Source organism: Salarias fasciatus, chromosome 20 (assembly GCF_902148845.1).
Source record: "Salarias fasciatus chromosome 20, fSalaFa1.1, whole genome shotgun sequence".
Classification (NCBI taxonomy): domain Eukaryota; kingdom Metazoa; phylum Chordata; class Actinopteri; order Blenniiformes; family Blenniidae; genus Salarias; species Salarias fasciatus.
In genome coordinates this window covers 17,308,815-17,335,388 of record NC_043764.1, presented here as the reverse complement: position 1 = coordinate 17,335,388, position 26,574 = coordinate 17,308,815, and the positions used below count along the sequence as shown (strand labels likewise).

Here is a 26,574-nt window from a genome sequence, read left to right as displayed (position 1 = left end):
GTCACCAGCTGATTGATGAGAAGGATGAAAAGTGTGACGTGGCTTTCTAATCCTCAGTGAACAAAGTACACAGGCCAGGTTTGTTATGTGCGGCTTCACAAATGGATGATTATTGACTTTCGCAGGGTTGAAACATGAATTTCACAGATCAAAAAAGTAGACGGTGTACAGCTTTTATTTGAGGGAATCATTTGACGGTTATTTTTTTGTACAACACTTCAAATCCCATAGGTAATAGGTCCAGACAGAGGTCCTCTCCGCTGATCTGCTGATGGAGCTCGTGGAGCTTTATTGCGTGAGGAGGACCATGGAAATATTTTCAGAGTGAGGGTCAGGAGGCAGAACACAGAGCAGAATGCGGAGCGTTTGATGTGTTTACTGCTAAAATGAAGCTTTGGGCAAGTGTTAAGGCATCACATCTGGAGGTTCAAATTCACCAGTCAGGCAGATGAGGAAAGACAGAACATGGAGTACGAGCCTCAGCTCTCAAAAGATGTCACACACACGCACACACTCACACGTGTGCATGAGCGAAAAACGTGGTTTAAACTGCAAAATTTCAAAAGCTGATTTCATTCTAAGCCAGAAGCAGAAATGAGCTTTAAATGCAGATTTAATAATCATGGTGGATTACAAAATACTCAGGTGGCTGGCTTCAGCGTTTTCTACACAGCAACAAGGAGTGAAGAGACAAGAGGTCTGCATCCGAACACCAGTATGTTTACCCAGCAAGTGTTTCATAATCCAGAACACGGCTTTACTACAGATGCATCTTTCTCTACTCGCGCTGGCCTTCACTTCAAAGATATTTTTCATTTTACGAACAAAAAATAAAGAACTCCATAGAGAGGTGACATATCAGCTCCAGGTATTTCGGGTGTGCTGTGCTCTTTCACTGATGAGACATGGAGAAAATCTCGGCAGCAACGTAAAACTAAACAGCTTTTTGATCCAGTTTGACGGGCGATGCGTCTTTGGGAGAGCGGTGCACCGTTCAGGAGATTATGTGCTGTGTGAGAGCAGTTTGGCTGGCATTTAACTCTCCTCTCTGCTCTGAAGATTAGTGTATAATACTGCCGCAGCTCGGGGAGTTGGAAGAGGTGACTTGATTGTGTTGCCTTGAGCAAACAGAGACTCGGCTGCAGGGGCTGTACCTCTTTTACATTTCAGGCGCAAATCAAATGATGACTGATTAAGTAAAGAAAAGAATCACAATTATTGAATTTAGAGTTTGGCAATGAAGTGGTTTTGATCCCACGGAGTACTGACACTTGTGCTGTGGTGGAAAAGGAGCAATTATCTGAATGTTGAGGTGGTGCATCAGATAAAAAAAGAAAAGGCTTTGTTAAGTATATGAAGCAAAGCTGATTGGATCCAGATGTTGATTTTTACAGCACAATAAAGTTTGATTGATTTTTGAGGAAAGATCAGTAGTAAAATGCGAAGCTTGTTTAAGACTGCTGGGACAGACTGCAAATACAGTCCATCCTTAGTGAACTTACATTTCAGGCTGCATCGTAAAGTACCTGTGAAAAGAGAGCTGAACACTTTTATCAAATGTGCGCGGCAGTTCAAGCTCTGCATAGAGAGGAAGGCAGCAGAGGACCAACTTTATCAGGGAGTGTGCAATACTCTGCGATGCAGGATAGTTATTTTCCTGATTCTGATGAGGAAAGAGAAAGATTTTTTGGATTATTTAAATGAAACTCTACCTTAAATTCCAGTTTTTATGGATTTCTGTGTGCGTAGCAGGTGAGAAGCTGAGTGTTGACGCAAACTTGGAAAATGGCAAGAAAATATGCAAGGAACACAGCAAAGAACAAAGGAATCAAACAGATTGCAAACGAGGAAAAAGTACAGAGAGTCACAAGATAGGGGTGAACTCAAAATGCCAGAAAAAACAGGTGTTACAACATGACTTCTCTTTATTAAAAGAACAGGGAAAAGAAGAGGTGGATCACACTATCAGGAGGGCCGTCATGGTGCAGATGTGCGTCAGAGCAGCGGGAGTGTCTGGGAGTTGTACAGGTGTGCGTCAGAATCAGATATTCACTCAAGAGACGGGCAGGAATCACAGTTGGACGGAAGGTGCGTCAGGAATGTGGGACTTGGAACAGAATGCTGGAAAAGCTGGCAGAAAGCGCAGCAGATGCCCGTTAAATACTGCTGACGATCACACACTCAGGCACTGGTGAAACACATCAGGATCGGGAACAGCAATCAGACATGAGGAGGAGTCAAGGATTCTGAAATGAAAGATAGCGTGAGACGTTAACGAACTCATCCATCCAGAAAAATTAGAATTAATGACCTCAGTTTGTTGTTTGTTGCTCTCTATCTCTGTCCTCTCCTTTTCTCTCTTTGGATCTTCTAACCTCCAACCAGAACAGCAGAAATCCTCCACTTCTCCACCTGCTTCTCCAGAAAGTCTCCATCTCTTTTCAATCCACTGCCTCCTCTTCTTGCTCGCGTGGAACTGTTGGGTTGTTTTCTGCAAAAGGGCCTTGAGATGAAAGTGTTGTGATGTGAATACAGTTGAGCATCACCACATCAGAAACAGGCTTTCTATTTCTCATGGAGGTTTCTTTTCAGCGGTCATGGGTGGATGGATGGATGGATGGAGGGACAGAGGGGCAGATGGAGGGATGATTGTTCTTTTCTCTGTTCCAGGTGATGGGAACCCCAAAGAGAGCAGTCCTTTCATCAACAGCAGTGCGGCAGCTGATGTGGAGAAGAGCCAGCAGTATGATGGCAAGAACATGGCTCTGTTCGAGGTGTGGACAGATCCTCCATGATCCTCCACCCAGAGCCATCTGGCGGGTTTGGGAGTGCGTTTGCTGTAACTAGTTTTACCCATGTGTTTCTGTGTGTGTGCCGCAGGAGGAGATGGATACTAGTCCGATGGTCTCCTCCCTGCTCAGCACTCTGGCAAACTACTCCAACCTGCCCACTGGAAGCAAAGAGCACGAAGAGGCTGAGAACAATGAGGAAGGGCCACGGCCTTCTAAAAAGCCCATCAAGGTAGAATCAAAATAGATTTCTTCTATCATTTTTTTATCAGAGAGGTCTTTTAACATGGCATTTCTTCTTTTATTAAAGTTTGTTGAATGAAAGCCTAATTCATTGACAAAAAATAACCACGGATGTGAAACATCCTGAACTGCTCCTATCATGGAACAGGTTCGTTCTATTTGTCAGGTTCTCAAACCAGTAGAGAATCACAGCTCAGCCTAAACAGTTTTTCTCTCCCTGTTTAATGAATTTTTGCTCAGCCACATCTTCCCAAATGCAGGCCCAGCCGAGGAAGAGTCCAAATTGTGAGCAGATTTTTAAGATTTTAATGTGATATAGCAAAACTGGCCTCTGGGCTCTAACGTCTCACATCCTGAGCTCATTGTTCAAGCTGTTGTAAGTGGTCCAAAAACCTTGAAGACGTTAGATTTTGTTACTGATGGACATTTCTCTGGATATCTGACCAGATATCTCATTTATAAAAGTTTCCTTTTAAGGAAACTTTAAGTTTCTAAACTAACTTTGCATCTGCAATCTGCTCTTAGTCAAATATATTATAATACACGTGTTTGTTACCACAATAACATTCAAAGACATTTCCAGAATTCACATTTTTTGATTAAAATGACCTTATTTTCTACATGTCTTCTTTCCTCGAGGCTGTATGTAACAAATGCATCTTCACATTATATTTCACATTATACATTATATTTAACTATGCAAGTAGCTACATTTTTGCACACACTCAGACCTTTGCACGCCTGTTTGAAATGCATATTGCAGCGAAAACCTGAGGAACATGTGGATATTAAGATTTTACTTGTACCGAGTCTCACCACAGGCTCCTTCCTGACTCACATGAGAACTAGGGCAATGTCTTTGTCATACGCCTTTGTTTTTCAGTGTGTTTGTGGAATTTTGATTACAGCTTTCTTTTGTTTTCTGCCAAAGGCTGTAACCACAGAGGTTGATGGTGTACCAGTGTGTTCACAACAATATGCAGTGTGACAGAAATGGATATTCGTGGGACTGCCAACAATAAAGAAAAAACTAAGCTCATGGGTTTCTATCGGTCATTGGTATATTGTGTGAAAATGTACTTGACAAACGGCACAAATGTTTTGCCGCGAGTCAAACATGAGGTTTGACTTTCTTTTTCGTTGAAATAATTAAAGCAGCAAACTGGCATACGGAGAAAAAAATATCAAGCTGTTCTTCTTATTCAGAAGTGCGTCACAAACTTTAGTCTTTCGTTTTTTTCAGTATGAAATTCTGAATCTATTTCCCACAGCTCTTTAAAATAGATTTATCAACCATTAATTAGTGGGAATTGGTTTTTTGTTTTGGGTTTTACAGGCACCTCAGCTGGGCACCCTGATGGGAGTTTACTTGCCCTGTATCCAGAATATTTTTGGGGTGATCCTTTTCCTGCGGATGACGTGGATGGTCGGAATCGGAGGCGTCTTCGGCTCCTTCATAATCGTCTTCATGTGCTGTTCAACTGTGAGCAAACTGCAGATGTTCCTGCTATCTATCTATCTATCTATCTATCTATCTATCTATCTATCTATCTATCATCTCATATCCCTCCCTTTAGTAGCTTTTACTTAGAGTCAACATGTTATGATCATTTTTGAAAATTTCATTAAAAATCCTTATTTCTGCCCTTTAAAAAATAGATTTCTTTTTATCAAACAATCTCATCCCTGAAGTGATTTCAAACAGCGGCTGCTTTTCTCTGTGCCCTGCCTCTTTGTTCTTCTCTGTCAGCCATGTTTAATTCGACCGCTTTTCACAGTCCTGCTGTTTCCTTCCTTTTGTCAGACCATGCTCACAGCCATCTCCATGAGTGCCATCGCCACGAACGGAGTCGTCCCAGGTCAGCGGACACCTGAAGGCTTCTATTAGTGTGTTTGTGCGAGGCAGAGTGGGCACTGAGTCTTTTGTGTTGTTTGTGACTCCAGCTGGGGGGTCATATTACATGATCTCTCGCTCTCTGGGGCCTGAGTTTGGTGGAGCGGTTGGGATCTGCTTCTACCTGGGCACCACGTTTGCAGGAGCCATGTACATCCTCGGATGCATTGAAATTCTGCTGGTGAGTCGAGTCACACGTGATTTATTCCTTGTGGGTGGATTTTATTTCAGTCTGAGAATGCTGCACCCTCTCTGTCCTCTTCCGCAGATTTATATAGTTCCTCAGGCGGCCATCTTTAAAATCGAGGGCCTGGAGGGGGCGGAGGCGGAGGCTGCCTTGCTCAACAACATGCGGGTGTACGGCACCATTGTGCTGAGTTTCATGTCGCTGGTGGTGTTTGTGGGGGTCAAATACGTCAACAAGCTGGCGCTGGTCTTCCTCGCCTGTGTCATCCTCTCGATTCTGGCGGTTTACGCCGGCGTCATCAAGACTGCGATCGACCCCCCCGTCTTTCCGTAAGTCACTCTGTTGATGACTTTTTGAAAACCTCTGACAAATTTCTCGAATCCCTACCATGTTTGTTGTTGTTTTTGTTTTTTTTTTTGAACAGTGTCTGTATCCTGGGAAATCGAACGCTCAGTTCAAAAGGATATGACATCTGTGCAAAGGTCATTGAGATCGACAACGACACTGTCACCACCAAACTGTGGAGATCCTTCTGCGATTCCGACTCCCTCAACGCCACATGTGATGAGTACTTCAACAACAACAACGTCACAGAGATACAGGGAATCCCTGGAGTCACCAGTGGGATCCTGGCAGGTTAATAATCGACTCAAAACAGTTTCTCCTGCTCGAGCATTTCTTTGGTTGTGATCTTTCCCTTCTGTTTTTGTCAGAAAACCTTTTCGGTAATTACCTTGAAAAAGGGATGATCTTAGAGAAGCGTGGACTTGCATCTGATGCGGATCCAGACAGTCCCACCACCAGCTCCAATCGCTACGTTTTGGCCGACATCACCAGCTTCTTCACCCTGCTGGTGGGGATATACTTCCCGTCTGTCACAGGTACCACTGAGAAGAAGACGAGGTCTCAATCCGCCTGAGACGCTGGTTTTCTTTAAATTGTAAAGCTTCTCTAAACTGTTTCATCTAGGTTCCATGTAAACTTGTGAAATTGTAAACGTGTATAAACCTGAAACCAGTTAAATCCAAGTAATTATTACAGTTGCGGTGATTTGCTGGAAACTGGCTGGGAGTAGTGCTAGATAGCTCTAGATAAATAAGTCATATCACCAGTGGATTCAGAGAGAGGTTTATATACGGTCTTTGAAGTCCAGTTAAAAAATTACAGAGATTTTCAAAATGTTCTCCTCTCACAGGAATCATGGCCGGCTCCAACCGGTCTGGAGACCTGCGCGATGCTCAGAAGTCAATCCCCATCGGCACCATTGCGGCCATCACCACCACCTCCACCGTGTGTATCCTTCACGGAGCTGAAACCGATGGACGAGGAAACTCAAAGGGATGTTGCCACTTTTTAAAAAGTGAAAAAGTGATTTCAGTCTCCAGATGACAGAGTAACTCGGCCTATTTTTTGAAATGGATGTTGACTCTTACTTGGGGAAGTAGCCCGTTTTACCGTTGTCTTCATGACTGTCTTTTGTGCATATAACTTGTATCTTCTCCATATTCCCTCTATCATGTTTTCTTTAACAGTTTTCCTCTCAGACATGTCCTGTGTGGTCTTGTTTGGTGCTTGTATCGAAGGAGTCGTCTTAAGAGACAAGTAAGGCGAATATGAGTTGTGTTTATCCCTGTAGATTTGAAGTATCTTTGTTTGTGTAAAAACTTTAAAATCTGATGTTTATTAGTCCTGAAGGCCTTTGAGTCGTGCTATTTCAGTTTATGGTTCTTTCCTCACTTTTTTCTCGACAGATTTGGTGAAGGTGTGAATGGAAACCTGGTGATTGGCACCCTGGCGTGGCCGTCTCCATGGGTCATCGTCTTTGGCTCCTTCTTCTCCACCTGTGGAGCCGGACTCCAGAGTCTGACGGGAGCTCCACGCCTCCTCCAGGCCATCTCCAGAGACGGCATCATCCCTTTCCTCCGAGTGCGTACACTGTTTGGTGACTGTCCGATGCAACTTTCCTACAGCACAGAGCGCGTATAGAACTGTAGATTCTGAAACAAAACATCTTTATCACATGACTAAAACCTCACACACAACATACTGTTGCAGGTTTTCGGGCACGGGAAAGCCAATGGCGAGCCCACCTGGGCGCTCCTGCTCACCACCAGCATTTGTGAGATTGGCATCATCATCGCTTCTCTGGATGCAGTGGCTCCCATCCTCTCCATGTAAGGAGACCGCGCATCACATCACGGAGATTCTCCGCATGGCTTTTCTCTCAACATCAAACCTGCTTCTCCTTCCATGTCGTTTTGTCTTTAGGTTCTTCTTGATGTGCTACATGTTCGTCAACCTAGCCTGCGCGCTGCAGACTTTGCTGAGGACTCCAAACTGGAGGCCACGTTTTAAGTTCTACCACTGGTGGGTTTGCATTGAAAAGTGCTGACGATACTTAGTCAATAGTTTTTTTTGTTTTGTTTTGTTTTGTTTTTTTTTTCAAATCTCTGTCTATATGTGTGCTGACTGATTGCTTATTTCCTTTCATGTAATGGATAAGTATCCTCAGCCTGTAACACTTTAAAATTCCAGTTTTTTCACTTTCCATTCACTCCAACATTTGCAACACACTTGTCAACAGTTGTTTGCAAGAATGGTGTCCATAAACTGGAAGCGGGAGCCAAAAATTCTCATAAGGGATTAATAAAATTGTCTCGATTGAACCAAAGGACTGTTGAACAAAAAGCAGAGCCGATCGTTTGTCCGTCCAGCTGTCTTCCATTACTGGGCCCAGCACTTTCAGAAAGTAATCCTCTCACATTCACCTCCCGGAACAGTTTCAAGCTGCTAATCAACCTGAAAGCGTTTCACAATTGGAACTTTGATCGAATGTCGATTTCAACCCCGCGGCTGCGATTTTTTTTGTCAGCAAGGACTGCAAGCTGCCGCAGCCCAAAATAGTCAAATGTTTACAAATGTAACACTTTGGAATGTGACTGAAAAATTGGGAAACGGCCGAGAGGGAGAACGTGCAAACTCCCCACAGAAAGCCCTCCACTTGCTTCTTGTTGTGAGGCCATATTGTTGCTTTCTCAACTGCATGCAAGTCATTCATAAAAAAACCCAATACATGTGTAAATAATACCATTATGAATATAAAAGACACATACTGGCACATACTGAAATACTCGGCCTTGCCAGCAATTGACACAGTCCGGGCCTGTCAGTAAAAATCTGCTTTCAATATTGGCTTTGTGCTGCCTGCACATAAATTATCATGGGAACCTGGAAGTTGTGTGTCTTCTCGGATTAGGTTAATGCTTCACCTTTAAGAACTTTAACTGCTTCCGCAATTTTGCCCTCGGCGAAGCTGGCGAAGCTGCTCTCAGTAAAGCAGACATTCTGTCCTCTGGTCCTCAGGGCTCTGTCTTTCCTGGGTATGAGCCTGTGCCTGTCGCTCATGTTCATCTGTTCCTGGTATTACGCCATCGTGGCCATGGGCATCGCCACCTGCATCTATAAATACATTGAGTTCTGCGGGTAAGGAATCGTGACTTTAGCTTCAGCGTCACATCTGGGCAGAGCCGCTGACGCCGGCGAAGGAGCGAGGTTGTTTTCATTTCACATCATGCTGTTTGATTGTTGAATCACACGTTGAGGACAACACACACGACATGTGCAAACCTCCTCGTGTTTTGTGAGACAGAGCTGAGAAAGAGTGGGGTGATGGGATACGTGGGATCTCGCTCAGCGCTGCACGCTTCGCTCTGATGAGGCTGGAGGAGGGCCCGCCGCATACCAAGAACTGGAGGTCACTTCAGTCAATCTCAAGCATTTTCAAATGTTGTTTTAAGCTGGCTGTGAGTTTTTTCTCACCCGCTGTGACATTTCTCTGATCTTTTTCTGATCATTAGGCCTCAGATTCTAGTTCTGGTGAGCGTGGACGCCGAGCAGAACGTGGAGCAGCCTCGTCTGCTGTCTCTAACCAATCAGCTGAAAGCAGGAAAGGGTCTGACCATCGTTGGCACATCTGTTCAAGGAACCTTTCTCAACAATTATACGGAAGCTCAAAGGGCAGATCAGGTTTTTCCAGAGTTTATAACTCCCAAGCCCACTGTTAAAATTGAGGAACATACACACACTCACACAGACGATTCATATTGCTCAACCCTGACCTGTTTGTGCAACTCTTATTTCCCACAGTCTATCAACAGTTTTTCCAAAGTTTTTAGCCATCTGTTTCTTCCCTCTGTGTCTCTTGCAGTCCTTGCGTAAATTGATGGAGACAGAAAAAGTGAAGGGTTTCTCCCAGGTGGTCATCTCCTCCAACCTGAGGGATGGAACCTCTCACTTGATCCAGGTGGGGGGGCTCGGAGGTCTGAAGCACAACACTGTCATGGTCAGCTGGCCCCGTTACTGGAAACAGCCCGAGTACCACCAGCAGTTCAGGAATTTTATCGGTAAGTTTACCAGAGAAGCACATTGCGAATATTTGTTGGTACACACTAGTTTGGTACTCTTTATGTTTATGTCATATCGCTTTTATTTAGGCGTTGAGGGCGCCAACTTTAAAAGAAATAAATCAACACAGCATGCTGCTGTTTCGCATTTCAGAGGTGGTGAGAGAGACCACCATAGCAAGCTTGGCTCTGCTGGTTCCTAAGAACATCTCCAGCTATCCGTCCAACGGGGAACGCTTCACCGAAGGCCACATCGACGTGTGGTGGATCGTTCATGATGGAGGCATGCTCATGCTGCTGCCCTTCCTGCTGCGCCAACATAAGGTCTGGAGCCGGAAAAACTTTTCTTCACACACTTAAGGAACAATTTCATCCGTCAAAGGTTGTAAATGTGGTTATTTGATTTTCTTACTTGCATCATTATTTTTTAATCATTAGCTTAGTGTAAATAAATGAGAAAAAAGGACATCTTCTCAGTTGAATGCCGACTTTGTTACCTGTGAATGTCTCGCGCTGTAGGTGTGGAGGAAGTGCAAGATGCGCATTTTCACCGTAGCCCAGATGGACGACAACAGCATTCAGATGAAGAAAGACCTCATCACCTTCCTCTATCATCTGCGCATCGATGCTGAGGTGGAAGTGGTGGAGATGGTGAGAAAGTTGCCTGGCACATCATTCTGAGAATTAGAAGTAGAAACTGTGACATGACATCTGCCCGCTGTGTGTAAGCTGCTGTTTTAACCTGATGTTCTTCACAGCTGGACAGCGACATCTCAGCCTACACCTATGAGAAGACCCTGATCATGGAGCAGCGCTCACAGATCCTGAAACAGATGCATCTGACCAAGAATGAGATGGAGAGAGAGGTATGCAGAACAAATCTGCATTATCTGCAGATGAAAAATAAAGTTTTATTTTGACTGCATCACTTTTCATTATCACTTCAGGCTCTTTAAATATCCACTCCGAGAATAATAAGATGTCTGTCTGGACTCGTCCTCACCGGTTTGACAGAAGAGAAAATTAACTCCAGAGGGAAATTAGAAATTGAATGGCATGTTTCCTTTTTATTATCGCAGATCCAGAGCATTACTGACTCGTCCCGTGGGTCCATCCGGCGTAAAAACCCGCCTGCACCGAGAGCGCAGCACAGCACCGAGGAGGGAGAGAAACCGGAGGAGGAGGTAGTGGAGCTGTGCCTTTTCGCACAGTTCCTCCTGCTGTACTGTGTTGCTGTTGTTCAGCGTCTCTGTGTGTCTCATGCCATGGTCTCATGCTGTTTCCCCATAAGATCAGCTGACTCGGCCCCATTTATCAGCAATTAGTAACTTTTTACAGGATCTTCTTCCCTGACGTGTGTCTTTTTTCATTCCGCCTCGTCATCGCTCCACGATGTCCCTCTTTCATTCTGGTGCCGTGTCCCACCCAACACAGCCCACCCAGGGTAAGAACACCTCCACCCCCACCAGCCCCACGTCGCCTGTTCCCCCAGCAGGGGGCGCCACCGCCTGGAAGGACAGCAAGGGAGCAGACAAGGGGAAGAGCCCTCCATCAGCAGCCACAGAGCCCGGCAAAGATCTGTTCAACATGAAGCCGTGAGTCATCTCACACACACACACACACACACACACACACACACACACACACACACACACACACACACACGGAGACACACTAGCACAACAAAATACCACCACAATTTCACCTGAAACATGACAATTGTTTGAATCACTGATTCAAAACATGGAAATAAAGCTGGACTTGTCTGATTTAACTTTTTATTGCACTGCAACACTTCTCTCAGAAGCATTTTACTTTTAAGTTTTTTTATGAAAAACTTTATGGAGGTTATCTTTTCTACTGCTTTAATAGATGCAAACACTTTTTTTCCCTCTAAATTGCAATTAAAATGTGGTTCAGACTTGATTTGTTTTGCTTGATCTTATAGTTCAGCTTCAGCTTTGAAAATATCCTAATGCTGAAATAGTTCATTGTAATGCTGACGTTGTCATTCTGCTTCAGACATGATCCATATTGAACTTATACTTGTCAATACACAGTCCTAATTCCACTCTCAGCACAGACAACTATTAACGATTTAGCCTTCATGCTCCCTCTCTATGCAACTCATCTCTTATCATTTCCTTTTGCAAATGCTGCAGGGAATGGGAGCATTTGTAAGTATGAGCATTCTGTAGAGAGATCTGAGCGTCTTTTGACCCACTGAAAGGCGGATCGGTGATCCGGGCCCGTGTTGACCTCCTGCCGTTCTGCTTCAGGAACCAGACGGACGTGCGGCGCATGCACACGGCCATGCGGCTGAACGAAGTCATCACCAAGAAATCTAAAGAGGCCAAACTCGTCCTGCTCAACATGCCGGGACCACCGAAAAACCGCGTGGGCGAAGAAAACTGTATCCTGAATCTAGCAGACTGCTCTTTGTGTTTTTTGTGTGTTAAAAAGTTCATTTGAGGTTGTGAGGTTTCTTTTTGGGAACAGGGTAACTCAGTGTCCCCGCAGTACAAGAGACCCAAAGTGTAGCTTATATATTTATTTTTCGTACAATATCCAGTGAAATATTGCACCACAAGATGAGCTGTCAAACATTTCTCGCCTTTAATCACATTTTAGTGGAGAGGCAGTGGTGGCCAAGAGGCTGGAGAAACAAACTTGGTTCACAGGTTTGATTCCCGCTGTGGATTCACGACTGTGGGCCCCTGAGCAAAACCTTTGACCTCCATCGCTGAGTCCCTCAATGTGTGTCGTCGTATAAGTTTGAGAAGAAATAGCTTTTGGTAATTCCAGACGAGGAGGAAGCCTTTTGTCAAACACTAAGCGTCAGATTCCTTATTTATTTATATATTTGTTCTAAATTTTAAATCTTTACAGCAACAGCTGTAAACCAAATGTGATTAGATCGTCCTTCTGTTCTTTCATTGTAAAATCACTTCCAGATTCAAATGGGTGCCCTGATGTGATGTGACCTGACAGATTTGGGGAAAAAAAACACTATAATATTTCATTTATCATAACACATCATCCTTAGGGGGGATTTTTACAATTCTAGTCATTTATAAGGGGAACACACACATGCACACACCAGTTTCACTCATCACTTTGTGCTCATCTGCTGCTTTAAGGCAGAAGTCTGATCCTTCACTGAGTCCTTCAGACATGGAGTTCCTCGAGGTTTTAACTGAAGGTCTGAACCGAGTCCTCCTGGTGCGTGGAGGCGGACGGGAGGTCATCACCATCTACTCCTGAAGAACTTTTCTGACCCTTTACCGGCGCTCACATGATCAAGTGTCATCTGGAAAACATTGAATATGTCTGTTTTAAACCTTTTGTTTTCCTTCCTCTTGTCGTACGTGAAAATCAAAATGTTAATGTTTTACTTTTTTCTACTCTTTAGTATCTGTGTTATTTCTATATTTATCCATCATGTCAGTTCTTACTCTTTTTTTGTCTGTTTCTATCTTGTATGAGTTAAGATGTCGGATTAAGACTTTCCTCTTGTAAAGTCAGACACATTTTATCACTTGAAGGATTACGAAGACTTTAATTGGATCATAATAGTGTGACATTACACCACTGTATTAAAAAAGTATTAATGGCATGTGACAATGTTTTCAACACTGGCTCATCCGTGTTACATAAAAAGGATTTCCGTTGTTGTCGTCACTCTCAGATTTACTACTGTTAAGAAAATGATTTTACTAACATGATATAACAGATGTGAGATAATTTCCCACCACAAAATGGTAACTTTTCCAAGTGGAACTCATCATAGAGCGAGTGAGCCAGGCTTAGTAATCTGATCAGAAAACAAGTAAATAGTAAAACAGATTCTTAGCTGCAAATGTGAATAGTTCAGAGTGTATTATCACCCTAACGTCAGTCCTGCATTAAATCGGATTTTGCAGGCTTTCAGTTATCAGTGTGTGCATACAATGAATGTTTAATTCCTATTATGCGTCTGGTTTAATTGCTTTTGTAAATACATTAAATTATATATAGAGCCACTGTCATAGAAATGTACCAAACTCGGCTGACTCTGGGAGCAGTTTGATAAACCAGTTCTGACCCCAGAGCATGTGTCGTTTTATAATAAAGCATTTATTTCGTTAGTTTAGGATAGAGGTGTTTGTTCAGAGGTGTGTGTGTATGTGTGTGTGTGTGTGTGTGTGTGTGTATATATATGGAGAGAGAGAGCAGTATTCTTGGTTGTTTTGGTGCTGTGTATTAAATTCCCAATCACTTCCTGCTGAAGATCATTTAGATCCCCTAATTTATTTTCCTACAATCCTTAAGATTTGAAAGTGTTATAATCTTCCTCTGACTTATTGTGCACAGGTGGTTTTGAGTTGAAACATAAATATGCACCTCATATAATTTATTCCTTTTTTTTATAGTGAATAATTGCACAGACTTGTACGTGATGAAGGATGATCAAGATGTGGTTTTAGGACTTAAGGCTGCACTGAGTTAAGAGTCAGAGGGAGTTTTAAAGACTTAGCCATTACGGTTAATGATGAGGAGGTACAGAACGGCATGATGTCAATGAGAAGCCACAGAGCTGCCCGGGCTTGTGTGCATGTGGCCACCACATGCTTTTCAGACTCTTTCAATAAGCAAAGCTTGTAATGTGCCAGATATTTGAAATGAATTTTCAATTTGAAATAGATTTTGACAACAATATTACATTAAATGACTGGAGGAGCATTTTGAAAAAAAAATGCAATTAAAAAAATTATTTCAAAATGTAATAACAGCGGTGTAATAATACATAAATAAGAACAAGACCACATTTCTTGGCAGTAAAAGGGAAATGAAAGTTGTGTTTTGTTGCAGGTTTTGTGCTGTTTCTTCATCAAAAAAAAGATATAATGGAGGAAAACTATCGGTTGTTGGCAAGTTAGTGTGTTATTTGTTGTTACAGACAGGTGTGTGAGTGTGCGTCTGAGTGAGGAGTGTGTAGTTTCTGTTGAGTTGTGAGCTGGAGGGGACACTTGTAAATAAATCTGTGATATTAAACTTTGAGAAAACATGTAATGCGAGTCAAAGCTGGTTTTATAGAGTTAAAATAAATTATTTCTGTTGTCTTTAAAAATGTTTTGAAAATGCAATTATGTAAAAGAAATGGTTTAATTAAACCATTTTATATGTCTGCACAAAATGTAATAGATTAAAATCATTTTATTACAACACTTTGTTTGTCATCTGTTGCCAGAGGTTGCTACTGCATTTTTTTTTTTCAGTTTTATGGTTGAACTCTGCTTTGAATTAGTTGCGTTAATGTAAGGTTACATAAGAGCGGGCAGATTGGTGCAACCTTTGCACTCATTGTTCTGAAATAGAAAATAAAGCCTCAGCAGTTCAGTGAGGCTGTTCTCAGGCTCGGCAGGTTCATTGAGGTGAACCGTCATGCAATCATAGCTCCGAAATATTTTGGACTTACAGTGGTCGGCATTAGGAAAGTAAATAGTTTGGTGTCCAAAACTGCAATCAGGGCCTCTAACAGGACGTGTAATTTACAGTTTGTTGGGGAGTTATTTCTTTCTTCACTGTTATGTCATCATCAACATGAGTGTATTTCTGACATATCTCAAATGATTAAAATCTCTATTATTCCATCTTTACAATATGTTTTTACTGCCCTAACCAAAGACCAGACCCTTATTCTTAAACTTCAGCGCTGAAGAAAATATTTTCAGCATTCGGCAGCAACCCTCTTTCTCTGCTTCGAAAAAAGAAAAGTTTTCAAAACCAACTGGAGGAAACCAGCTGAAGAAGTCTTAATATGAAATCTTACCTGAGGTGCTAACTATCACTAGCTCCATAATTTTGGAGGCATTGTTGGGATCCAGCTGATTAAGTAACAGGTCTGTGTAGAGGTAACAAACTCTTCTCAGCAGCATTTCCTCAGCAAACACAGTCATACAGACCGTCGGACGACAACTTGTCTTCCAAACCTCTGCATCATGATGGGACAAATGACTGATACAGAGAAATCCCTCTGTCTTTCATGCCTACACAGTACAGCAGTAAGACTTTAAATGCATCTCACCAATCCTGAAAGAGCGGCGCGCAGCTGTTGCATCGCGGTCAGATAATAATCAGGTGTGTGTGTAGCTTTCTCACATATGGCGGTGGTGATAAGGGCGGGGACAAGCAGTGCCTCCTGGTTAAAAACACACAGCTGGCCTCAGAAGCTCCACTGCTGTTTACTGAAAGCTCCGGCGGAGCTCTGAGACTGACAGGCCGTCTCTGGAAAGGTTCAGGATCAGAGAGCCATACACCTCCTGCATCAGCGTGTCGACTTCCAGTGGTGTCAGTGACAGTGAGCAGCGGTTACCCATTGAAAACCTTGTAGAAACTGTTATCGTTTTATGATATGTTGAACCTCACTTATGCCAGATAATACACAACTAGTCTGAAAGTGTTGCAACCTTCTTTCGTAAAGTTTTTCGAGATTTAATGCTCTTACTGTTAGAACAACAAGAACAACAAGCCACTATTAGACAGTTATATAGACAACATGCTTTGTTTTGTCTGCTGTAGAAGACAGTAGTTTATGGCCATTGAAGCCAATACTAATACTGTGTGCACCATTATACGTTTACTTTTAGCCCTTAATAATAACTCTCGCATAACTCCTACATATACTAGCATTAGACAAAGGGTTAATGTTCCCAACACAGGTGTAATGCTGTAACTTCATTAATGATGGTTAAAGGCTTGGTGTATATCAGTTCTGAAAGTGAACACATTTGTTTGTTAATCCTGTCTCAGTAGACATTTACGTAACAGGTATCTGGTGAGCCTAACATCTGGAAAACTGAACCACTGGTGTTCAGCTGGTAGCTGGTCAGTCATTTGATCTACTCATTAAACTATTGTGAGCCCTGTTATGAGGAACAAAGTCCTCCCAGTAGCAGAACTTCTCTGGGAGCGGAACTTGATAATGTTTGAGAGAGAACATGTCTGAGTTTTCGACGCGTCTTATCTGAAGACAGATAATCCAGGCCGTAAAAGACGGGACTGTCATTTGCTCCACGGTACGGTCAGGATGAAGACGCAGTCCAGGAGCCTTCGAGTGAGGTTACCTGTGTTCCTCTTTGTTACACAGGTGGCTTTCGTCGCCCTTTATTTTGCCTTTGTGACCTACGATGAACACGGCGACGCACGGTTCCAGACCAACCAGACTAACCCCATGCACAACGCAATGTACAAGGACTACCCGTACTTCGCAGACATACAGGTCATGATATTCCTCGGATTTGGGTGCCTGCTGGCGTTTTTTCGACTTTATGGCTTCGGAGGAATAGTTCTCAACTTTCTTACGGCTACTTTTGCCATCCAGTGGGCCATTCTAGTCCAAGGCTACTTCCAGTTCAGCTATGACGGTAAGATCCATCTGGGAGTGATAAACCTCATCAATGCAGAGTTTGCGTGCGCCGTGGTGCTCATATCTTTTGGGGCAGTGCTGGGGAAGACCAGCCCACTGCAGCTGCTGGTCATGGCACTGCTGGAGGTGCCAGTGTTTGCAGTGACAGAATGGGCCGTGCTGAAGTATCTGAAGATCAACGACGCTGGGGGATCTATTCTCATCCACATCTTCGCCTGTTATTTTGGTTTGGGAGTTACGTTCATGCTGTACAGGCCTCGTCTGAATGAAGGCCACGCAAAAGAGAATTCCAGTTACCAGTCTGACATCCTGTCTGTGATGGGGACCCTGTTTCTCTGGGTCTTCTGGCCTTCTTTCAACTCATCGTTGACCCTGAAGGGAGACGACCAGCACAGGGCCGTCCTCCACACCTTCCTCGGCCTCAGCGCCTCCACGCTCACGGCATTTGCCCTCTCTGCACTCATGAACAAAAAAGGGAAGTTCACCATGGCCGACGTTCAGAACGTGACCCTGGCTGGAGGGGTGACAGTCGGGGCGTCAGTGGATATGATGATATCGCCCGCAGCTGCTTACGCTCTGGGCATGATGGGCGGCACGGCCTGCATGCTGGGATACAAGTACTTGACTCCTTTCTTGGCGCGGCGGCTCAGGATCCAGGATCAGTGCGGGATACATAACTTACATGGTCTCACAGGACTTATATCCTGTGCTGCGGGGATATGCGCTATACTGATGGCCACGGAGGAGGTTTACGGGCCCAGTTTGTATGAGATCTTTACCCACAGAGCACCAGTGGAGGGCGATCCAAAGCTGCAGGAGCTCCAGAGGTTGATACCTGGAATCCAGCCTGGTTTGGGGAGGACTGCCAGAGAGCAGGCTCTCTTCCAGGTAGCAGCTGTGTTTTCCACTATCGGACTCTCTGCACTGGGAGGAATTCTCACAGGGTTTGTTTTGAAGCTGCCGTTCTTTGCGTCACCATCAGATGATTTCTGTTTTGATGATGAGCCGTTTTTCGAGGTTCCCCCAGACTATGATTCACCCCACAGAGTCAGACACACCGTTACAACTGAGGATTCTGTTGCTTAGCAAGAAAAAATAAATGAAGATAATGTCTTTCTGTAAATGAGCTTATAAATGTCTTTGTGAGAAACAAACTCGCTGACAGTATTTACATCTGTTGGAAATGAAATGATCCACGTGTGATTTAAAGAAATCAGTACAAGAATATTTCCTGTAAGCATGAACAGAAACTGTGTTTAAGAGTCCTCTGAAAGAACTCTGTGTCAAGTATTTTCTGCATCAAGTAACATGCAATAAAGTCTGGTTAAATCGTGTGGTGATTATATCAATCAATAACACAGAGGGGGGAAAAATCATGCAGTACAACCAAATTACTGCCTGACTTTATCATAATACGTGACTAATCTGTACAAAAAGCAGGTTTCCCTGTTGTAGTTTCTTCTTCATGTCCACTAGATGGCGACACAGGACTTTGAAGTAACCTGACCGCAGCAGGAATTCATTTTGACCTTGCTGATTCTCTCAGCGCTGAGCTGGATTCCTGTTGGTGTTTGTTGTCAAAATGAAATAAAATCTGTCAATTAACAGTCTCGATATCAAGCCAGCAAGTAATTTGGACAAAAAATATCTTATAGGATACAGAGTAAAGCCATTGCTAAAAGGTTACAATAAAAAAATAGAAACCAATACAGTGTAGAGTCGACAGTATTATTATTATTATTATTATTATTATTATTGTTATTATTATTATTATTATTATTATTATTATTATTATTATTATTATTATTATTATTATTATTATTATTATTATTATCATTGTTGTTGTTGTTGTTATTAAGAGTTTAGCTGCATGTGTTTTGTTCCTATACAATAAACTAAATGATAATTAATTTAATATCTAAGATTTGTACTTCTGATGGCATTACAAAAAAAAAAAAAAAAAGCTTAAATGTGCCATATTTGGAAGGAATGCATTCGTGGTATATGGGTTTGTTGTTGACTCCCAGATTGTGGTGGTTTTTAGTCTGATAAATCCGGTTCTGGGGCAGCGTCATCCTCTTGGAATGGGACTGACGATTTATTTATCCTGATACTTCTCAGCATTGACACTTGCACCTGATTGTCAGCACCTAGGTGGAGCTCGAATCAAAAGTTAGAAGTAACTGAATAATAAAAGTATTTGGCATTACTAGAAAAGATTGGACTTTTCTTGTTTTATTCTAGAGACCCCAACCATGCAACTGCTGTAGGCTGCAACAATAGTGTTCTAGTTAAAACCACTCACCAAATACTCTCAAACTCGGACAATTTGACACACTACACTTTTTAATGTCCATCGCTACTCCATTTTGTGCAATCTACACTTATATTTAATTTATTCATTCTGTGCAGTAATTTCCAATCACTGCTAACATTATCATGCGAAAATATATTGTCATGGTTATTATCTCTTTTCATATCATTGATGCTATTGTTGTTTTTAATAGTTTTTATTGTGGTTCGTCTACTCTTTTATTATCGTCCACTTGCTGCTACAACAATGCAAGTGTTATTTTCTTTCAATTCTTATCTTAGGGACATGAAGGAACACGAAGCCTGAACTACATAACCTGCATGTTGAAAGTCATACATCGCTGTGGAACATCATCCTAAAGTATATTTTCAGTTTTCTTGCAGGTTGCACTTGTGGAAGCTTAGCGCTGCTTTGTACAGTAGATGGTTTGTAGGGCGGAAGTACTTGCAGTACCACTAGTCTCCTCTAAGGGGCAGTCACGTCACGCTGAGCGTTTCCGCTGCTGCTGAAAACAAGCTGAACCTGCGGGAATCCCAGAAGAAGAAGAAGGCGAAGAAGCAGGCGAGCGTTCTGTTAGCAGGCCACAGACCCGCTCATTAAAAAAATATACATCTTTCATAACTTGGAGGTTTTTTTCTCATCAACGAAAAGAGAGGCGTCGAGGCGAATCCTTTTGGCAGCATATTTTCGATGAGATTTTGACTTTGGCTGAACATTTGAGACGGTAACGTGAGTGTTTGCTAACGGGGCTAGCTCGCTGCCGCGGAAACGCAGCTAGCTGCCATGTTGCTCTCTTCACGGAAAACATTATGCCGACTTGTCTAAACTATCCGAAGTAATACGCTTTAAAACCACTCGCATCTTCACTTTTGACCGTTTAATCGTGTTTAGGTTAATCGTACTTGTTGATTCTGAGGTTTCGATGGCAGGCTTTGTAACGTGCTAACGGACATGACGGAGATTGTAGCATGTTAGCTTCCCGTCGCAACTAACGCGGTTTGTAGTTAGTTCTAAATAAACTCAGAAATCACTGTTTTACTTAATTTGTTGTGTTTGGTTTGATTTCAGCAGGTGTATCCCTGCTACTGGTGATTTATAGCCCACTAAAACGTGATTAATTTTAGATTCAACTTCTAATTTCGACTTCACGTTCTCCATTTGAATCTGTTTTTGTGAAAATAACTTCATACAAGTGTTTGTGTTTTCGCAGGATCACAATGGCTGATGATTTTGACGTTGAGGCAATGCTGGAAGCCCCTTACAGAAAGGTGGGTTGTTGAGTTTTAGAAATGAGGCCTTGCTTTCACTGTTATAATTTGCTCTTTATTTAGATCTTTTTTATATTTGCTACTGTGACAAAAGTTTACTTGAATGTTGTGTGGTGTGATTGAGTATTAAAACGCAGTGCGGAATTATAAATAAATCCACATCTATCTCTCTTTATAGACTTCCCTAATGATATCTCACCTCTACTCCCATGAATTCATCTTTGATTCCACTGTGAACTGTGAAAAAAAGGAAGGTAGTTATTGCGCATATACTGATGTACTGTGGTTCACTTTAGGACTAAAAGAGATTCAACCTCTAGAAACATCCAGTCCCTATTCGGTTGCAACAAGGTGAATGACACAGGTTGATAAGCCCATCTTTATCTGTCTAGCAAAGGAGGCAGTATTCAGATTTACAGTCTGCATGTTGTCCTTGTTTTGACCATTTTGTAGATGAAATTGTCAATATGTGCTCATGCAGTGCATGTTTTCAATAAGTAAACATTGCTATGGTACCAGTTAATTTTTTTATATAAAAATTTGTTCCTGCAGATAACCCCCCCCAAAAAAAAAATGTCACCATGTACTTATTTTATATTTATTAACTGTCCCCAGTTTTTAATTGCTAATGTTAACGTATACTTTGATACGCAGGTGAAAAATTTCTTTCTCGTAAATATGAATACTGCCTCTTTGCTTGAGTCTACTGTAATGTGAATCAGCATTTTGATTTTATTTGCATGCTACACAACACCACAAATGTTATTATATAATTGTAAAACAGATTCTTACATACATAGTGTAACTGTATTTTTAAAATGAATTGCTTTCAGAAGCTAATCATTCCTGCTTAAGTCAAAAGGTTTTTTTTAAAGTTATACTTAATGATGAAGTCTAAGCATTATGGTAGTTTAATACCTGGATGAATTTAACTTTTTTTAATTTATTTTTTTTTTTGGGCGTCAATATTACTAAGAAGTGTGAATCCCTGTTTGCTTCAGGGCAAGATGTGTGACAGAGGTGGCATCGAGCTCTTACAGTCCAAGAACGAAAATGGGTGAAGATCACTGGACTGACACCAACCTCACAGGATCTCTTTTAGTGGCTGTGGGCCATACGTGGTCACATGATTAGGCACAAATAGTGGCATGGGTACGACCTATTAGGAGGGGGATGGTGGAGATGGATGACCTGTTCTCAAAGCTTCCTGAACTCAGCTAATGTGTTGGACAGCTTTCCCTTTAATTTGCTTTGTTGCATTAAGTACTGAGCAGCCTTGTAAAGAAATAAAGACTCAGGAGGGGGTTGGGAAGCTATTGGGGTGGTGAAAGGACACTATCCAGACATGATCATAGAAAGTTATGTATTATTAATTAAATATATTCTGCATTTTCTCTTGTCCCTCCCTATCCCCTTTACCTTGACGACTTGAAATGTCTCATCTACGTCCTCATGATGTTCTTCTATCAACCTTGCTTAGGATGAGAACAAGTCCTCTCATGCAAATGGACACGATGACCACAGCAAGAAGTAAGTCAAGAGTGTTGTCTCTTCAGCATAGCAACAAACAAGAGTAAAGAAGTGTTTTCAAATATCTTTACTTTGCACAGCGTTAGCAGTGTTATCACGTGTTTTCAGGAAAAGGCGAAGCCGGAGCCCTGGCTCAAAGAAGAGAAGAAGTAGAAGCAAAAGCAAGGATAGAAAGAAGGGTAAAAAAAGGAGCAGGAGCCGAGAAAGAAAGCGAAGCCGCAGCAGAGAGCGTCATCGTAGCCGCTCCAGAAGCAAGGACCGATCCGGACGATACAGAGCACGCAAGAGCCCCGTGTACGTATTATGTAACACTGACCTTGATCTGTGTAGCACCGCTGCCTCGTCTATCGGTCATACAAGGAGCCATTTTCTAGCCTTGGAAATATTTAATGTCTTACAGGATCTAACACACTGGTCTCATGTTCGTTATGCATTTGAAAGCTGATTATTGCAAGTCTCATTTCTTTCTTTTTTTTCTCTCTCTATATAGTCGCAAACGGTCCAAAAGTCGGAGCCCCTTCAAGAAAGAGAAAAGTCCCATCAGGTGAGCAGAACAGCAATGTTACAGATTTTGAAGTGTGTGGTTTAGATCTTTTTCTCTGAACATACGGTATTATTACAACTTTTACTTTTTGTCATCTGATTTTTTTTATTTATTTATTTTTTTTTCCCCTTCTTCCAGACAACCAATTGACAATCTCACGCCAGAGGAGCGGGATGCCCGCACCGTCTTCTGTATGCAACTCGCTGCAAGAATCCGAGCCCGCGATCTGGAGGATTTCTTCTCAGCAGTTGGAAAAGTCTGTTTGCAAGTTCTTCTGAATGATCCTGCCAACGTGCGCGGCGGAATTGTCTCTGATGTTGTGATTGTTGTGCTCTTGTAGGTCAGAGATGTGAGAATGATCTCAGACAGAAACTCCCGCAGATCGAAAGGCATCGCATACATTGAGTTTGTGGAGGCTTCGTCGGTACCGCTGGCTATTGGTCTGACTGGCCAGAGGCTGCTGGGAGTGCCCATCATCGTCCAGGCTTCTCAGGTTAGTGACTTGACTTTTTGATAACTTTGTCTAAATATAGTGTAACTGGATCATTTCTGCTGGTGCCACCAAACGTATTAATAGACAACAGCTGTGCCTCATCAGGGGAAGACTGCAGTTGACTGTGAAACACCAGCTAGCAAGAAGAATGCCTGATTGTTGCTGTTTTTCATTATGGCTGATGTTGATTTTGATGTGATGTCTCTGAATCGCAGGCAGAGAAAAACCGAGCTGCAGCGGCTGCCAATAACCTCCAGAAGGGCAGCTCAGGACCGATGCGACTGTATGTGGGCTCACTGCACTTCAACATCACTGAGGAAATGCTTCGAGGGATCTTTGAGCCTTTTGGAAAGGTCAGGAACACGCTTCATATACTAATAACACTCGAATTAGTGTTGATGCACTTGAGTTGATATGTGTGTTCTTGTTTTCGTAGATCGAAGGAATCCAGCTCATGATGGACAGTGAGACTGGACGCTCCAAAGGATACGGCTTTATATCGGTACCCAAAGCTTTCTTTGTCTAAAGGACCACGCCGTTACTTTCCTTGCTCGATTGGTTCTGTGAACTTTTTCTTTGCAGTTTGCAGATGCAGAATGTGCTAAAAAGGCACTGGAGCAGCTGAACGGCTTCGAGCTGGCCGGGCGGCCCATGAAGGTGGGTCACGTGACGGAGCGCTCCGACTCGTCCACAGCCAGCTCCTTCCTGGACAATGATGAACTGGAGAGGACCGGCATCGACCTTGGTACTACAGGACGGCTGCAGCTCATGGCTCGACTAGCAGAAGGTTTGTTTTTGGGAGATTTAAACTTGTGAAGCTCAAAACAAACAGCTCTGTTTCTTCTTGAATCATCTGGGTTGCATTGCTGTCAGGACACTCTGCTGCCTGTAGGTTTGTAACTTTAAAGCACAATTGAGCTTAATTTGTTTGTTTTGGAAGATAAAACTGACTTCCACATAGGCCTTCATGTAAAAAAGTTTTGATATTCTGAGCACTTGTTGCACATCCAATCCAATGTAGACTTCACAGCTACACCCTGAATAATTGATATTGTTAATCCAACTTCATTCTCTCTAAGCCTGCGTGCACTCGCAGTAGGAGTATAGAGAGAAAAGAAGTGTAGATATCTCTTAGATACTCAGTTTCCTGCTGCTTTGTTGTTTCACTGTCGTCCTCGTCAGGCACCGGCCTGAAGATCCCTCCCGCCGCTCAGCAGGCCCTGCAGATGACCGGCTCCATACCCTTCGGAAACATCGCCGCTCCAGCTGGTGAGGAGCACAGTGATGAGAGTGTTTTGAGATTTGAGTCTTGAGAGGATTCACAATAACACATCATCTTTTATTTCAGCTGTCCCAACTCCAGCTCCAAGCCAAGCTTTGAACCTCCCGTCACAGCCGCTGGCCACACACTGCCTTCAGCTGTCCAACCTGTTCAACCCGCAAGCGTGAGTCCACCGAGTTCCTAGCCATTCACAGTCCCACTACACAATGAGCTTCCCGTTTCAGTTTATGTTGTGTGAAAGCAGCTGAAGGGTTGATTTTATAGAAACATCGAGACCGAGAGAAACTGAAGTTTACTAACTAGACTCTTGTATTCCAGAGAAAATGATCCCAGCTGGGCTGCTGAAATTCAAGACGATGTTATTGAAGAGTGCAACAAACACGGGGGAATCGTTCACATCTATGTGGACAAGAATTCTGCACAGGTAAGTCGAGTGTTGCGTGCACTTCCTGCTCACGCAGCACAAAACGAGTGGATCTCGTTGAAGTTCTTGTCTAACCTGTCTTCTCTTGCTGATGCAGGGAAACGTGTATGTGAAGTGTCCCTCAATACCAGCTGCAATGGCAACTGTAAACGCACTTCATGGACGCTGGTTTGCAGGTACGTGAAAGCCCAGCTTCTGCAGTCAGTCAGAGACTTGGCTCACATTTCACATTTGACTCATTGTTCATTTCTTTCATTCTCAGGCAAAATCATCACGGCTGCCTATGTTCCCCTACCAACCTATCACAACCTCTTCCCCGACTCGGTGACAGCGAAGCAGCTTCTAATGCCGGCTCGTCGATAGTCTGAGACGCCCCAGGACGTCGCTGTACATAACATTTGTTTGCATTTATTGAAATGTAATTGAAACAGACGCATTGAAATTAGCTGGCTGTGTGTAATAAAAGTGGCCTCAAGTTCACGTTCACCATTGAAATTTAGTTTTTCTTTGTTCTTTTCTTTTTTTTTTTTTTTTTTAGTTACTTTTCAATTCTTTGTGATATTTGTGTTGTGAACTACCACTGAGAAGTAATCTGCAGGTATCTATTGGTCTGTATGTTTTTAAATATTCCTGTCCTATCTGCTTGTTTAAAAATCAGCAGTTTTAGAGTTACAAAACGTGTTGGGTACAATGGCCCGACATGCCAAAAATATATCAATGTCAACAATAATCCTTTGTAACTTTATACAGCCATAATTTCATTTTTGTATGAAGGCTCCCAATAAACTTGGAAAATTTGGCAGTTTTGCTTTTGTTCCCATTTTGGGGAGATTGTTTTGGCCGGGTCCAATCTAAAAGATGTGATTAAAGTCTTAATTACAGCATTGGACACCAGATGTGTGTTGCTCATCTCTTCTAAAGATATTCTCTCATGATCAAATTAGTGCTGAAGGGTGGTGCAGATCTGCCCTGACCTGGAACAATGTGAGAAGCTGGTTCCCAGGATTACACGGCCACCCCACCCTCCCCACCCTGCAAAGCACCTTGGGCTGCTCCAGCCCGGGGCGCTAAACCAGCTAGGACCGCGGGCGGTGGGGTTTAATGTTCACTCAATGCAGACTTTCAGTACATTAATCGTATCGTGCATGCATGCGCACATCGCATACACACGCGTTCACATACTTTTCTTTTTCAATCTGTGTTTGGGGGAAAACAGTCTCGACTCAAGTCCAAGTTGCAAGTCAACTCGAGAATCATCAAATTCATGACTCGATTCATGAATCATGAACCAAGTCTGACTCGATTCCAAGTCATGTGACCAGAGTCCGACTCCGTTTCTATAGCAACTCTTTGATCCATTCAAATCTGCAGGCCAGGTTGAACTGGGTTTCATTTTAAATTTTTGCGACCTCCAGTGCAGACATACAGCCCCTTGCTGTCGATCTTTATGATCCAACCATTAGAAAACTGCCCTTGTAATTGCTGAGCGAGCTTTTGGCGTCCAATTCTTACTGAATTCAAGTGTTCCAGAGCGTTTTACGGATGACAAACCCTCAGGAGAACCAACCGCTCACTGAGAAATGTAAGAACCTTTGTTTTCAAGTCAATATTTCACATTATTACTGGAAATAAACAACAAAGTGTTTTACACCAACGTTTTCTGAATTGGCAACACTCCACAACAACTTTACTGGCTTTTACTATTTCATTTTTCTGATATTGTTAGATTTAGCAGATGTGTGTGTGTGTGTGTGTGTGAGGCAGGTGTATATTGGACATTCGTGAAAGCAACATG

At 42.8% G+C, this 26,574-nt stretch overlaps 3 protein-coding genes across 6 annotated transcripts in view; all 3 read left to right on the top strand.

The window, feature by feature from the left end:
- LOC115407620 (solute carrier family 12 member 5-like) overlaps positions 1–12,806 on the top strand; it is a 29,755-nt gene extending 16,949 nt beyond the window's left edge. The window contains exons 2-26 of one of the 2 annotated variants that reach the window (XM_030118032.1): positions 2,671–2,774; positions 2,881–3,021; positions 4,369–4,515; positions 4,837–4,891; positions 4,977–5,107; positions 5,195–5,442; positions 5,538–5,749; positions 5,827–5,994; positions 6,309–6,407; positions 6,658–6,715; positions 6,865–7,039; positions 7,169–7,287; positions 7,382–7,480; positions 8,477–8,596; positions 8,763–8,867; positions 8,971–9,139; positions 9,321–9,516; positions 9,671–9,840; positions 10,036–10,167; positions 10,275–10,382; positions 10,596–10,700; positions 10,951–11,111; positions 11,679–11,693; positions 11,796–11,929; positions 12,689–12,806. In XM_030118032.1, coding sequence (XP_029973892.1) covers positions 2,671–2,774; positions 2,881–3,021; positions 4,369–4,515; positions 4,837–4,891; positions 4,977–5,107; positions 5,195–5,442; positions 5,538–5,749; positions 5,827–5,994; positions 6,309–6,407; positions 6,658–6,715; positions 6,865–7,039; positions 7,169–7,287; positions 7,382–7,480; positions 8,477–8,596; positions 8,763–8,867; positions 8,971–9,139; positions 9,321–9,516; positions 9,671–9,840; positions 10,036–10,167; positions 10,275–10,382; positions 10,596–10,700; positions 10,951–11,111; positions 11,679–11,693; positions 11,796–11,929; positions 12,689–12,780 — 3,263 coding nt within the window. In that variant the 3' untranslated portion in view covers positions 12,781–12,806. The remainder of the gene's footprint in view (positions 1–2,670; positions 2,775–2,880; positions 3,022–4,368; positions 4,516–4,836; positions 4,892–4,976; positions 5,108–5,194; positions 5,443–5,537; positions 5,750–5,826; positions 5,995–6,308; positions 6,408–6,657; positions 6,716–6,864; positions 7,040–7,168; positions 7,288–7,381; positions 7,481–8,476; positions 8,597–8,762; positions 8,868–8,970; positions 9,140–9,320; positions 9,517–9,670; positions 9,841–10,035; positions 10,168–10,274; positions 10,383–10,595; positions 10,701–10,950; positions 11,112–11,678; positions 11,694–11,795; positions 11,930–12,688) is intronic. The other variant, XM_030118033.1, reaches the window with a different exon arrangement.
- A 2,945-nt stretch (positions 12,807–15,751) lies between these two features.
- Positions 15,752–18,201, top strand: rh50 (Rh50-like protein). Of its 2 annotated transcripts, XM_030118037.1 has the most exons (2): positions 15,752–16,922; positions 17,001–18,201. In XM_030118037.1, the coding sequence occupies exons 1-2, from the start codon at positions 16,586–16,588 to the stop codon at positions 18,008–18,010; spliced, it is 1,347 nt and encodes a 448-aa protein (XP_029973897.1). In that variant the 5' UTR covers positions 15,752–16,585; the 3' UTR covers positions 18,011–18,201. The 2 variants fall into 2 exon arrangements, with proteins under 2 accessions (XP_029973897.1, XP_029973896.1); XM_030118036.1 differs by having other exon boundaries at positions 15,752–18,201.
- Positions 18,202–19,779: 1,578 nt separating this feature from the next.
- rbm39b (RNA binding motif protein 39b) lies at positions 19,780–25,668 on the top strand. 2 transcript variants are annotated; one of them, XM_030118034.1, is made up of 15 exons: positions 19,780–19,962; positions 20,449–20,506; positions 21,987–22,036; positions 22,145–22,330; positions 22,527–22,580; positions 22,719–22,836; positions 22,921–23,073; positions 23,289–23,426; positions 23,510–23,575; positions 23,656–23,860; positions 24,256–24,342; positions 24,422–24,518; positions 24,674–24,779; positions 24,877–24,955; positions 25,042–25,668. In XM_030118034.1, the coding sequence occupies exons 2-15, from the start codon at positions 20,456–20,458 to the stop codon at positions 25,140–25,142; spliced, it is 1,491 nt and encodes a 496-aa protein (XP_029973894.1). In that variant the 5' UTR covers positions 19,780–19,962; positions 20,449–20,455; the 3' UTR covers positions 25,143–25,668. The 2 variants fall into 2 exon arrangements, with proteins under 2 accessions (XP_029973894.1, XP_029973895.1); XM_030118035.1 differs by having other exon boundaries at positions 19,780–19,967.
- Positions 25,669–26,574: the final 906 nt, after the last annotated feature.